This window comes from Suricata suricatta, chromosome 1, assembly GCF_006229205.1.
Source record: "Suricata suricatta isolate VVHF042 chromosome 1, meerkat_22Aug2017_6uvM2_HiC, whole genome shotgun sequence".
In the NCBI taxonomy this organism is placed as follows: Eukaryota; Metazoa; Chordata; class Mammalia; order Carnivora; family Herpestidae; genus Suricata; species Suricata suricatta.
Genome location: NC_043700.1, coordinates 133,470,380 through 133,484,742, shown reverse-complemented (window position 1 = coordinate 133,484,742; position 14,363 = coordinate 133,470,380). Strand labels below are relative to the sequence as shown.

Here is a 14,363-nt window from a genome sequence, read left to right as displayed (position 1 = left end):
GGGGGGGCGTGTGTGTGTGTGCCGGGTGGGGGGTGCAGGGCCTGAGGGGCTTCAGGGCGGGGAGTCCACGACTCCCATTTCAAATTAAAACTGAGCCCCAGAGGAGCAAAACTAGGGTGCCCCGCGGGGGTGGGGGGTGTCGCCCAGCTGTGGTGAGGGCGGGGCGCAAACCGACTCCGGCTGTCCCTCCCGGCACCCTAGACCCTTCACTTTTCATCACAGCTAGCAGCGTATGGATCCAGCTGGCCCTCTCGGCCCCCCAAGTCCTAACCGTGTTGGGGATAGAGAAAGAGCAGGGAGTCAGAAACGTCCTGTGGGTTTCTGGGGGCTCAGGAGAGGCTGGACGAGCTCCATTCTGAAGACTTGGAACCCCACCCCTCCTTGAGACCAGTTTCTCCTCTTTAAGTTAAACCATTTATTTTATTACACTGAATTATTTTTAGGTGGTAGAAGAAAAGTGCGCTTAGCTTTTGAGTATTGGGAATCCGAGAAGTTTGCTTTTCCTTGAAAAGACTCACCTTTTTCTTTGATTGCAATGGAGTCCATTTCACTGCTCATGAATCATCCTGCTGGCATTTGAGTCAGCAGGTGGGGAATCTGACTCCTAGATTGCAAAGTGACCATATATAGGAAACTGTGGTTTTTGAAGGGTCCCAGAGGCTCTGGGTCCCTGATGGCCCCTCTGAGTGCTGATAAGGAGTTACATGCACAGCTGGACATAAATTCTTTCCCAGGGTTTGTGTTCCCCGCGGACAGCAAGACTGCCCACGGGGAGAGCTACATTTACAACTTGTTTTATCAACATCATAAGAAGTGTAACTCATTAAATCGTTCTTCTGCAAAGATGTCACCATTGGCTTCATGAAGGCAGAAAATTTCAGACGGATGAGAAAGGAAATGTAAAGATGTAAAGAAAACCAGAGTCTTGTTTTCAGAGCTGTGCTGGCTGTGTAAAGCAATGTTGAGAAACAGGGACGGGGCAGGAAGAAAAGGAGATGGTGTAGGCACTCCAGTCCCTTTCTGAGAAGCATGTTTAAAGTGCTGGTTTTCAGTCATGTGGCCTCAAGTGGTTTCTTAAAACTTCAATCAGTAATAATTGTTAGTAATTTACAAATTGTACTGGATCAACACAGCGAACATCAGTTTTGACAATGTCTGGACAGGCACTTGGGGAAGGCAGGGCATGGGAATTAACGTCACATCTTTGGAGTGTGACTGCCTAGATTCAGTAGAGGGACGCTCAGTTGCTGTGTGGCTGGGACATTGTTGAACCTTCTCTGTGCCCCAGCTTCTTTAAGTGCAAAGTGGAGCTGTTATTAAAGACACCTAGGTTTATATCAAATCATTCATTCATTCATTCACTCATTCAATAAGTACTTTTTTAGTGCCTTCTGTGCCCCAGAGAACAAATATGACAAAAAGCCTTGCGGAATTGACGTGGCGCTTTTTATATTACCTGGCACATAGTAAGAACTCAAAATGCTAGCTGATATTATAATACATATTGCTTCATTCCATGTTAACAGCCCTCCTCTTCCGTTTTTACAGATGAGGAAACTGAAGCTCAAAGAAATTGAGTTTTAAGATGCAAAATCAGGAGATGCGTGGGTGGCTATAGTTAAGCATTGGACTCTTGTTTTCAGCTGAGATCTTGATCTCAGGGTTCAAGCTCAGCATGGAGCCTCCTTTACAAAGAAAAAGGCAAAATCAGAACTCGGACACCTCGTATCCACTGTGTATAGAGAGAGAAGCAGCGTTAGACCTGGTTAGTAGAGCCAGAGAGCCCATCGCCCCAGGGTGCAGAGGGCTGGAGAAAATCTGGCTAAATATTTCCAGGAACTAATAGTGTTCATTTCCTACTAAACTTTGTTCTGGGGCTGTCTTTGAATTTTTCAATTATTTTGTTCCCAGGATCAGTGGGAGCAACCTCTATTCCTAAATCAACCCTGGAGATATGCCAGCATGTTTGAATAATGGAAAAGCGCATGGGTTTCCAGTCAGGGCTCCACCAAAGAATTGCCCTTTTCACCTCTGAGCCCTACCGGGAACCAGACGGCCTCCTCAGAGAGCGGGCACGTTTGTTTATAATAGAAGGCGCGGAGCCTTGTACAATGTAAATGGCGGTCTCACAATCTAGTGCAAAGAATCAGATTGAAGCCAGTTAAAACTCATTGACCATTTCTGTTTCTGCTGTTGTTCCTTATGATGGTCTGGATCCCAGTTAAAAGAACTCAGCCATCAACATTATTCTATTGTATTTTTAAATGAGTCAAGAGTTTGCTTTCCAGGAAACGTATTTGTAAACCTCTTAGGTACAGAGATTTTTTTCCAGCACAATCCCTTGCAGATAACAGATGCTCAGAAAATGTTTGTTTAGCAAATAAGGTACTTGATGTTTGAGACACATCCTCTTACTGAGATGGTTTCTCTCTGAATGTTGACTTCTGGTTTCTGGATTAGAGGTTAAGGGTTATCCGGAGATTATTGGGTTCTGAATCCCAGGTTTATTATTTAGTAACTTTTTTCTTTTAACAGGTTAGTGTGATCTCAACTCAAGCGGAAGTGGGATCTCATGGCCTCTATCTGGGTAAGTAAAAACCAAGCCCTCATAACACAGTAGCTTGTCTTAGTCAAATCAAAATACAGAAAGTCAAAATATTAGGGAAAGTGTTTTGAAAGTTGATGACAAGTTCCTGTGAATGTGTAACATGCCAAAAAAGCTAGGGGATGTCTAAAAATAATAAAACATAAAAATGTATTTGTAGAGGTACGTAATTAAAATTATTTTTGATGATACCAAATGAGAGGTCAACAACAGTGAATTTTATCTGTGATTTGGGAATTTATTACTTGATAAAGATAACATTTCATATCAGAGAGGAAAAGATTGCTTATACAATAAATAATGTTGGGAAAAGTTCTAGCCATTTGGGAAAAAAGTAAATCTGTATTCCTTCTCCCTTCTGACATTAAAATGAATTTTAGATGGATAAAATACTGAAATGGAAGAGATAAGATGTGGGTGAATTTTAAAAATAAGCTTAGGTGGCTGAGTCAGTTAAGCATGTGACTCTTCATTTTGGCTCAGGTCATGATCTCAAGGTTTGTAAGACTGAGCCCTGTGCTGGCAGTGCAGAACCTGCTTGGGATTCTCTCTCTCTCCCTCTCTCTCTCGCTGCCCCTTTCCTGTGTGTGTGTTCTGTTGCTCTCTCAAAATAAATAAACATTTGATAAATAAATAAATAAAAATAAAAATAATCTTGGAATAGGACAGTTACAACTATGACACAAACCAAAAGCCTTAAAGAAATATAATTGATCTACTTAACTGCATGTAAACTTATGGCTTATCACAGCCAACAACACTATTAGTAGAGTCAGAAGACAATCCATAGGGGAGCATTATTTGCAGCATATCAGACAAAAAACTTATTTCCTTAACATAAAACGTCTGGGTGGCTCAATCGGTTGTGTGTCTGACTTCAGCTCAGGTCATGATCTTGCAGTTCATGGGGTCAGGCCCTACATCGGGCTCTGTGCTGACAGCTCAGAGTCTGGAACCTGCTTCGGATTCTGTATCTCCCTCTCTCTCTGCCCCTCCCCTGCTTGTGCTTTGTCTCTGTCTCTCAAAAATAAATAAATGTTTAAAATTTTTTAAATTACTTGAATAAATCAATAAAAAACTCAATGGAAGAATTTGTAAGGGACATGAATAAGACATGAAAAGAATTACAGATGTCCAACAAACACATGAAAAGATGCCATCTTTCACTAGGACGTAAAGAAATGCAAACAACACAATGAGAAACCATCTCTCATCCTAAGAACTGGTAGAGGTGAGGAAAAACGTACAGTAAGACCAATGTCACAGACTATGTAGGCACAACAGGTACTCTCATACTCTGATCGTGGAAAGTTAAACCTGGCACACTTGTGGATCTATCAGTGTTTAAATGCACACCCTCTTTAACCCAGTTATTCCACTTCTGAGTACTTATCTTATAGATATACTTGCATAAGGCTGAAAAAATATAGGGCTAAAGACATTCATTTGTACTCCTGAAAATATGCAAACAGCATAAATGGCCATCCATGGGGTATGAAGTAAGTAAATGACTCATTTGTAACTTATAGCCATTTTCATGTGATCATTAAAAAGAATGGGGAAAAAGAACGTTAGGTCTTTTTTTTTTTTTAACATTTATTTATTTTTGAGAGACAGACAGTGTGAGCAGGGGATGGTAGAGGGAGAGGGAGACACAGAATCAGAAGCAGGCTCCAGGCTCTGAGCTGTCAGCACAGAGCCTGACCCGAGGCTCAAACTCATGAACTGTGAGATCATGACCTGAGCTAAAGTTGGCCAGTTAACTGACTGAGCCACCCAGGCGCCCCATGGGTCAGGCTTATATCTATCAACATAAGAAAATGTCCAAAGAGGGATGCCTGGGTGCCTTAGTCAGTTGCATGTTGGACTCTTGATTTTGGCTCAGGTCTTGATCCCAGTGTTGTAGGATTGAGCTCTGCATCAGGCTCTGCATTGATAGCGTGGATCCTACTTGGGATTCTCTTTCTCTTTTTCTCTCATGGGACATCTGTGTGGCTCTGTTGGTTACTCTTGATTTCAGCTCACATCATGATATCATGGTTTGTGGGACCGAGCTTTGTGTTGTCACGTTCTGTGCTGACAGCATACAAAGACTGCTTGGGACCCTCTGTCTCCCTCTCTCTCTGCCCCTCCTGCACTTTCTCTCTTTCTTAAAATGAATAAATAAACGTTAAAAAAAAAGATTCTCTCTCTCTCCTTCTGCCCCTCTTGCCTACTCTCCCTTTCTCTCTAAAGTGAAAATAAAAGAAAAAATTAATCAATGAAAAAAAATCAAGTTACAGAATAGAGTCTACAGAATGATTCTGTTTATTAGAAAGAAAAAAAATATACATAAAGACTATTACATGAAAACTTTCTAGAGAGGCAGAATTGTGAGCAGGGCACATTTATTTTTCAGTGCATCACCTTCCATGCTCTAATTTTTTTTGTGAGTGATGAATATACATTATATTTCATAAGCGAGGGACAGAAAGGCTGAAAGAATAGCTCGTACCGAGATGTACCCGCCCCAGGCATGGGTGGTGCTGGGCGGAGGTGTGCTGCCGCGAAGTGTGCTTGGCCCCAGGGTATTCCCTTACCATGGCCAGGAAGCCAGTCTGTCCTCTTTCCAGGTCTGAAATTCCTCTGCTGCTATTATGGACACTTAGTAGAATCAGATGGGGGGTGTGTGGGGGGGAAGCATTTCTCCAAAATGCTGGTGTCAAAAAAAGAAAGTCTCCCTCTAGTTCTTGTCCATTAGTAATTCAACATGGGATTCATTGGTCAGGCTCTCCAATTAGTGGGTCAGCTGACATCTTCAAGTCATGGCTCATTTCTGAGGGGCTGGGAGAGACCCAAGTGAGTGTGAGAGAGGGTATATTTGTTTTCTATTGCCACCATAACCAATTACCATAAATTTAACAACTTAACACAACACCCATTTTTAAAAAAGATTTTTTAACATTTATTTATTTTTGAGAGAGAGGGGGACAGAGTGTAAGCACGGACAGAGAGAGAGGGAGCACAGAATCAGAAGCAGGCTCCAGGTTCTGAGCTGTCAGCACAGAGCCTGACGCCGGGCTCGAACCCACGAACCATGAGATCATGATCTGAGCCCAAGTCGGCCGCTTAACCCACTGAGCCACCCAGGTGCCCCAACACCCACTTTTTAAATCTCACAGTTCTTATATATGTTAGAAGCCTGAATTGGGCCTCATGGCACTAAAATCCAGGAGTTGGCAGGGCTGTGTTCTTTCTGGAAACACAGGAAAGAATCCATCTCTGAGCTTATTTAGGTGGTTGGCAGAATTTACTCCTGTTGACAAATGAGTGGGTGAACGGAATGTGGTACACTGTCCCCCTTTATTGTGGTTTCACTTTGCATGGTTTCAGCTACCCACAGTCAGCCACAGCCCAGAAGCAAAACACCCTCCTTTTGGTGAATTGTCAGAGGTGAACAGTAGTAGAATTCTTTCTTTCACTAGTTTCTAGGTCTCAGTGCCTCCATCATTCACCTCACTTCATCTCATCACAAAGGCATTTTATCATCACAAGAAGGTTGAGTACAGTTAAGATATTTTGAGAGAGAGAGAGAGACCATATTCACAGAACTTTTATCACAGTATATTGTTATAATTCTTATTAGTTATTGTTAATCTCTTATTGTGCCTAGTTTATAAATTTAACTTTATTATAATTATGCATGTATAGGGAAAAAATAGTCTTAGAAAGCCTCCCAGTGGATGAGAGGAGGGGGGCTACTGTATATACATACAAAGAAGTATTATTCAGCCTTAAAAAGGAAGGAAATTGTGATACATGCTACAACATGGCTGAACCTTGAGAACATTAGGCTAAGTGAAATAAACCAGTAAAAAAAAAAGACAAAATACTATGATTCCATTTATTTGAGGGATCTGAAGTAGTCACATTCACAGAGACCAAAAACAGAGTTGTGGTTGGACCACATAGAGACCAAAAACCCAGTTGTGGGGCTGGAGAGAGCTTGTTGCTTGGTGGGTATAGAATTTGAGTTCTGCACAATGAAAAAGTTCTGGAGGTCTGTTTCACGACCCCGTGAATATTCTCACCACCACTGAACTGTACACTTAAAAATGATTAATGTGCTAAATTTTGGTACTATAGTAAAACAAAAGACCCTCAGATTTCTGTAAATATTCTTATCACTAAGTTTTATCTGCTCTTTTTTTTTTCCTAGCATACAAAAGCACATACATACCTAAGAACAAATAAGCAATCAAGTCCATGCTTTTCTCGTAAACTGTAGGTCGGTTTGTAGTTACCAGTGGATGGTGAGTTTATTGGAGGGTTATGATCAAGAGAGACGACTTTGGTTGCTATTTTAGTACATTGCCGTGGAAGATGGAAGAATAGCTGGTTTCCTGGATCTGTCAGTTCGAGGTGTGTTGCAACCCTCCCATTGTGTCAAATGAGTCAACAATCTGTGTTGCATTACTATTTCCTTTGTTTGGAAATTTTGCCTATCTCTGTTCAGGCATGTGTTCTCCTACTTAACACCGATGAGAGGGCCTGATATCTTAACAGTTTGTACTCTTTGGACCCAGGGTCCCTTGTCTTCTGCTGCCTTTAGGTCATAGCAAGCATTCAGGCGTCAGGCAACCCACAAATTAGAACTAATCTTGGGAACCTGACGTGTGTGTGTGTGTGTGTGTGTGTGTGTGTGTGTGTGTGTGTGTGTGTTTGATATCTTTATTGCTTTGGAGGTGGGGGACAGGTGCTCAGGAGCTCTCGGTAGGAGAGGGGCAGCTGCCTCTTCACCACAGGCTTCTGGCCATGCAGCATGTTCCTGGTTCTGCGAAGAGCACCCAGGCGCAGACCTGGGCAGTACTTGCTCTTGAGGACGGTGTACCTGATGCCGCTGAGGGCGGCCTGAGCATTCTCGGTAATGGGCTGCACGTAGGAGGTGGCAGGTTTTCGCTCGCTGGATGCCCACTTCATGAGTACCACTACACCTCTGTCATCCACCACGGGCTCAACGCCCGCAGTCTTGCTGTGAATCACCCCACTGTAGCGGAAGCAATCGTGAGCCTTCAGGTTACGGGCCTCGCGCTGTATGTCTGCTCGCTCCTCTCCATCAGGAAGCCGGAGCAGTTCGCACCCGCATCCGTTGCAAGTGGGCAGCAGAGTTGGAAAGAGCAGGACCATGACTTTGAAGATACCAGAGCAATATCTTTCCTATGCATGCCTTCTACAACGCTGGCTTTCTCAAGCAAATATTCTGGGGTCTTTGCCCTTGGTCAATTCCTAATTTAGTTTTAGAGAATAATGAATGCAATTGTTATTTGTTTGAATCCTCAAATTAGTATTTTAATTATGCTGCTAATTTTTTTCTAAACTCATTCCCACCATAATCATTATGAACTCTTATAACATCCTAACTTGCTATGCATTCTTCCTCCCCCAGTCCAAACTCTACTTTATAAATGAAGGGAACAGAGAGCCACTCAGGAACCAAGGAATAAAAGGCATTTTTTAAAAATGTAACTTCACATAAATATGATGCCTACAGACTTTGTCTTGAAGGAGTTCATCAAAAGGGTAGTTAAACAATTAAAGCAACAATTCCCTGCTGCTGCATTGGGCTCTACTGGGAACAGAAGGAAGACAGTCCAGCCGCAATCCCAGCTCTTCTTTCACATAACTCTTTAATTGGCTCTTGAATATGACCTTGAGCAAGTTACTCTCAGTCTCTTGCTATCTCTGTTACCTCACCTGTAAACTGGGTGTGACAGTAGTACCGTCATTTAGTGCTTGTAAGCATTAACCTAGTTCATGTAAAATTGCATTAATGGTGCTGTAAGAACACAGTCTGAACCTAGCAGACGCCATGACAGGCTTTCAGTTTCCCCTCTAAACTAGGTCTAAAAGGTCAGTCTCTCCAGAACTATTAGGCGGTTACACTTTGCCCAGGCAAGAGAGACCACCCTTGTAATACCCTTAACATTCCTAAGGGCAGGCCTAAGGCTAGTTATACCCTACTGAGGGTCCTGGGTCTACTCTGTGATTGGTTAACACTCTAAATGTTGTAACTGGATAAACCTGCTGTCAATAATAATAATTGGATCACTGTACCTGTGTCACAATTTCCTGTAACTCCCCCTTCCCAAACTCATCAAAGTCCTACCCCACCTTTGTTCGGGGCTCGCTCATTCTCAGCATGGATCCACCAGGCCGGTAAAGTCTGTGAGCCCGAGTTTAGGCCCCGGCGAGCCTAAACCCGTAATAAAGCCCTTTGCTTTTGCATGCGTGCTTTGGCCTCCCTGGCGGTCTCTGGTTTTTTTGGGGGCGGTATTAAAATCTGGGCATAACAGTGCCTGACATGTAGTGAGCACTCAGTAAACATTAGTTGTAATCACTATCATTCCAATATATGATTTTTTTAAAACCATCTTCCTAGCTAACTAATAGCCCTGCAACTGTTTTAGTAAAGGAGTTTCTGGAGCCTCATATTATGACAAATCAACAGTATCCTCATCCCCACTGGAATGATTCTCTCAGAGCCATCTGGAAACATGGATTTTCCTCAAATAGATTCTTTCTGACCACTCCTGTTTTGAAGATTATTTTAGAGCAGTTTTAAGTTCATAGCAAAACTGAGGCAAGGGTAAAGAGATTTCCCATATGCCCCCTGCTCAGACACATGCATAGGGTCCCCCATTATCCACACCCCCGACCAGAGCACTACATTTGTTGCAACAACTGATGAACCTACATTGATTCATAATCACCAGAGTCCACAGTTTACATTACAGTTCACTCTTGGTGTTGTATGCTCAGTGGGTTTGGATATTTATATGTACTTAAAGATGGGAACGCTCTGTTCCCACTCTGTGTATACCGCAGAGCAGTGCTGACGCTCCCTACCGGGAGTTAAACTCCAGGTGTAAGAGCTCTGCCCTCCCTTCAGACACCAGCTGCCAGCCTCAGAGCCACCTGCCCTTCTCACCTGAACATTCGGGGATTTCCATGACCCTCTCCTGTTCAGTAATCGTTTAGAACAACTCCCAGAACTCAGTGAAAGTGATGTATTTACGATTATGGATTTAAAATAATTTTTTTAATGTTTACTTATTTTTGAGAGAGAGAGAGAGAGAGACCATGAGTAGAAATGGGAGGGGCAGAGAGAGACACACACACACAGTCTCCAGGCTTTGAGCTGTCAGTACAGAGCCCGACATGAGGCTTGAACTCACGGACCTGAGCTGAAGTCAGATGCTTAACCTACTGAGCCACCCAAGCTCCCCGATTATAGTTTTATCATAAAGCCTACCTACTCATAGAGACATAGAGCAAGGTCTGGAAATGCCCTGTGTCTGTGGAGTCAGAACACATCAACTTCCCTTGCACAGGGTATGTCCACCAGCCAGGGATCTCCTCCAAGTCTCCATCTGGAGTTTTTTGGGATTTCATAACATAGGTGCAATTGATTAAATCATAGGCCACAGGACTGAAATTAATCTCCAGTCTCCTTCCCCTTTCAAACTGTCAATCAGCCCCATCCTAAGGCTATCTAGAGGCTTACCCTGAGTCACCTTATTAGCATAATAAAGACACTCCTGTCTCTGGAAATCCCAATGGTTTTGAAGCTTTTGGCCAGGAACTCAAGGCAAAGACCAGAGATAGTCTTTGTTAAATGAGTATCTTATCTATCTATCTATCTACATATATATACACTTACATTTATGTGTGTGTGTATATATATGTATACATATATATATATATATATGTATACACATATATACACACAACTCACATCGAGGCTGCACAGAATTTCCAAAACATCACATTCCTTTATTTTTTACTAAAATTATATTTAGTAAGGGATTGGTTACCTTGTGCTGATCAGAACTTCTGCTTGTAAATTATCATCTTTAATAAAAAGGAACAGAGGGGGAAATAAGTAAATGTTTTGTAATAAGTACAGATTAGCAGGCAGAATCACTCAAAACATGAGATCCATGGAGAAGAAATACTTAAAGGGATTCTTGATGGTGGAAAGGTTGGGTAAGGCTTATGTAGGGTGTACATTTACTAATTGGAAAAATTAATCCCTGATAATGTGTTCTTGGTGAGAAAGAGAGCACAACTTTTCTTCTCCACCTGACCCTTCCTCTCTTTCCTGGGAACAAGATTGGTGCGGTTCACACATGAGGACACAATGGTTCCATTTCTGCTGTGTAACCCGGAGTAATGACACCAGCAGTAGGGACGCCTAGGAAAGGCACGGTGTGCTCACGTGAGAGAGAACTGGGGAAGGTAATGCCTTTCTCTTTCTGTCCCATGGATGACACCAGCCCTGGGCTGCTGATGCTACTCGTCCTGGGTACAGGGAGTTAATGGGAGCCCTGTCCAGTTCATATATCTTATTTTGATGGGAACATCCCATCAGACCTTTCTTTCCTGGTGTGTTTGCTCTTCCTAACCATGCAAATCTAAAACACGTGTGGGGAGAACACCTCTGTGACATGCATGTGGTTATGTTGAATTTCTCCTCTGAGCTTCCTGCCTACCGCATCTCGGGGCTGGAGGATCTGGCTCTAAAACTGCTTCACTGAGCCTGACTCCTCACATCCCACGGAGAACAGGCGTCATGCCTCTTCAACAAGACTGCAGCTTCCGGTCCGGTGTGTGTGTTAAGGCGTGTTCCCTAAAGCTTCTTTAGGTAAATATTGGCACTCAGTTGCAAAAATGGTCCTCTGCAGGAAGTTAATGAAAAACAGGTAAAACCTGGATTTCAAATCAAAACACTAGAGCTTTGTTTCAGGACAGAGTCTGGAAAGAACCACTGTCTAATCTGAGTAAGAAGAGCGAGGCTTCACCAGGAATGAACGGACTGAGCATTAAAGAGCTGTCTTTTGCCACAGCCTGACCCCAGGTTGCCCGTGAAGGCACAGGGCCCCTCTTTCACATTTAATTATAGTAAAAAGTGTAATTTGCCAAATCTATGAGTAGCTATTGAAGAAGCCTGCTAAGTCACAGGCAAAGAGGAAAAGAAAAATTTTTAGATCGAGAGAAAGGAATGTGAAGGGGAGAAGATATAATCTGATTCTCTTGAAAGCCTGCGTTTTGGTGGATGTTTGAAACACAAGCATTTTAGAGTACAGAGCAAGAAGATTAATACAGACGAAGAGGTCGCACGTGAATTAGAAGAGAACAAGTCAGAAGGGCAGAAAATTCTTAATCTGCCTCTTCCTCCATTATCAGATTTTCCTTCTTTTCATTTCTAGTCATTTGTGCTTGAGTAAATACTTCACCTGGGTCTGGAGGCATGTCTAAATAAGAGTAGTGATAGCTATGTCTGAACAGCATGTACAAAAGCTGAAGAATGCATTAGTCAGATTTTTGAGGCATGACGTGGAGCTCTGAGAAGACACATAGTGGCATTGGAGAATTATCAAAGAAAGCAAGACTCAGAATCAGAAAGCATTTTCTATTCACTTATTCATTTAACAAATATTTACTAAGCATCTACTATGTGCCAGATACTGTTTTAGGCTCTAAAAATACTTCAAGAAAGAGAAATTCAAAAAATATGGAGCTTATATGCCTCTCGCTTTTATTAGGGAAGATAGCTACTAAACTAAGAAGTAAATGTATAATAAATAAAATCAGGGGCGCCTGGGTGGCTCAGTTGGCTAAGCATCCGACTTTGGCTCAGGTCATAATCTCACAGTTTGTGAGTTCCAGCTCCGTGTCAGGCTCTGTGCTCAGAGCCTGGAGCCTGCTTTGGATTCTGTGTCTCCCTCTCTCTTACCCTCCCCTGCTCACGCTGTCTCTCTCCATCTCTCAAAAATAAATAAAAAAACATTTTAAAAAAATGCTTAAAAATAAAATCAGTTTTAAGTACTCTGGTGGAAAGCAAAGGTGGATAATGACAGTGATGGAGAGTGTGGTTTTTCTGCTCAGATCTGAGAGCGGAAGTCAACATGGAGTGAGGCAGGAAGTCGGGAGAATATCTTGGAGGAGAGCATCCAGCAGAAGGAAGGGCAGGTATACAGCCTGAGATGAGATGTGTCATCCCCTGGGGTGACAGGAGGTGGGACAAGATTTGGGGAAGCATGACACTTCTTTTATTGAGATCCTCCAAAGGCCACAGAGAATCTCAGTAGTCCCAATAGCCTTTGTATAAACTCCGTAAGGAATTTTCCGTTATGTAGGTTACTTGACATTAGGACAAGTTCTTAGATCTGTAGCAACTTGTTGTTAAGATTGTCACTTCTCAATCACACACTTGTACAAAACTCATAAAATAATGCATGTAGCCATCATGTTATGTGGGCATTAATGACCTTGGCTACAGATACAAGAAATGTCCTTTCTGTAATATTACAAACAGTGAATCCTCATGGGTGGATTTCCATTCCCATAGAAGTAATGTGGGTGCAGAGTTAGTGTCACCACTGCAGCCCCAACACCCTGCCAAATCAGTGCCATTTTCTAGCCAGGTCCCCATTTCAGAAGATGTATATGATGCAAGATTTCCCAGCCCAGTAAGACAGGTTCCCTGTATTTTCCAGAATCTTCCAGAGTTAGAGGGCAAGTCCTTTTGGAAGGCAGCTATGCTCACCACTATACCACCAACGCTGCTCGAGGGCAAGTCCCTTTGACAGAGGTGTCTCTCCTGGGAGGTACCCATTGCAGAAGATGTAGATGATGCAAGATTCTCCAACCCAGTGAGTCTGGCTCCCTTTATCTTCCAGAATCTTCCAGGGTTAGTGGGGAGGTCCCTTTGACAAAGGTGTCTCTCCTGGAAGATGAAGTCGAATTTGTATGTCATCTGACTGAGGATGTGGTCAGCATAGCCATACTAGTCTCCCACTCTCTGGCTCTTGGCCGAGCAGAGTTTTGTCAAGAACTCTTAGCTAAGCTAAGTTAAACCTGACTGACTGTGAAGGAAACATGTAATCCTCATGCGCTGGTGCTAAAGAACTCAAAAGAAGAAGAATAGAAATTATTTGTAATCTAGTTCAAAAGAATAATGGAAATTATTCTCAGAAAGAAGTTGTGTTGATGAAGACTTTCTGGCCGCCTAGTGTTTCAGATTCAATCCAGATAGTTAAGTTTGCTGCCTTCACCAGAGAACCCCTGAGTGCTTGGAGAGACAGAGAGACATAACAGAATCACTGGAAACATCCCTGGTTCAGCAGGCTTCCACCCTGGCCTCTGGAACCAGCTTTGAAAGATCTGGAATAGCTCGTGGTACAGAACATAGCTACTGAAATATTTCTAACATCTTCCAAATTTCCTAGGATACAATGGTCACCTTGATCTCTGGACTATTGATATTTGAAGGAAGCAATTTCATCAAGGAGCCAAGTGTGTTCTGTAGGTCTGGGAGAAATTCCACACCTTGGGATGTCATCATCTTGCTTCCGTTTTCTTCCAGCAAACTCATTCATAGTTATTTATTAAGCCCTTATCTGAAGACTGAGTGCTAGACTAGAGCTGGATATAGTGTAGTGAGTAAAACAAAAGGTCTCTGTCCCTTGGAATTTCAGAGGAGGTGGAGACGCAGATATAAACAGTGAGAGATAGCACTGAATGCTGAGTGCCCTATGGGGGAAGGGTTGCTGAGATGGAGACCAACAGGAGAGGACCTACTCAGGTCAGGTGGCCAGGGCTGGCCTGTCAGAGAAGATAGTCTTTAAGCAGAGGAGTGAAGGCAGAGAACATTCCAGATAGATGGAATAGCACAAACAAAGACATTAAGAAGAGGAAGAATTCAACATACATCAGT

General features: G+C 42.8%; 1 protein-coding gene and 1 pseudogene across 1 annotated transcript in view; one reads left to right on the top strand and one right to left on the bottom strand.

Annotated features, from left to right (window-relative positions):
• The first annotated feature begins 2,535 nt into the window (after positions 1–2,535).
• The window catches only part of ANXA3 (annexin A3), a 52,508-nt gene continuing 40,680 nt past the window's right edge, over positions 2,536–14,363 (top strand). Inside the window, exon 1 of the mRNA XM_029944419.1 lies at positions 2,536–2,587. Within this exon, the coding sequence (XP_029800279.1) occupies positions 2,573–2,587 (15 nt within the window). The 5' untranslated portion in view covers positions 2,536–2,572. The remainder of the gene's footprint in view (positions 2,588–14,363) is intronic.
• On the bottom strand, positions 7,316–8,370 carry LOC115286655 (annotated as a pseudogene).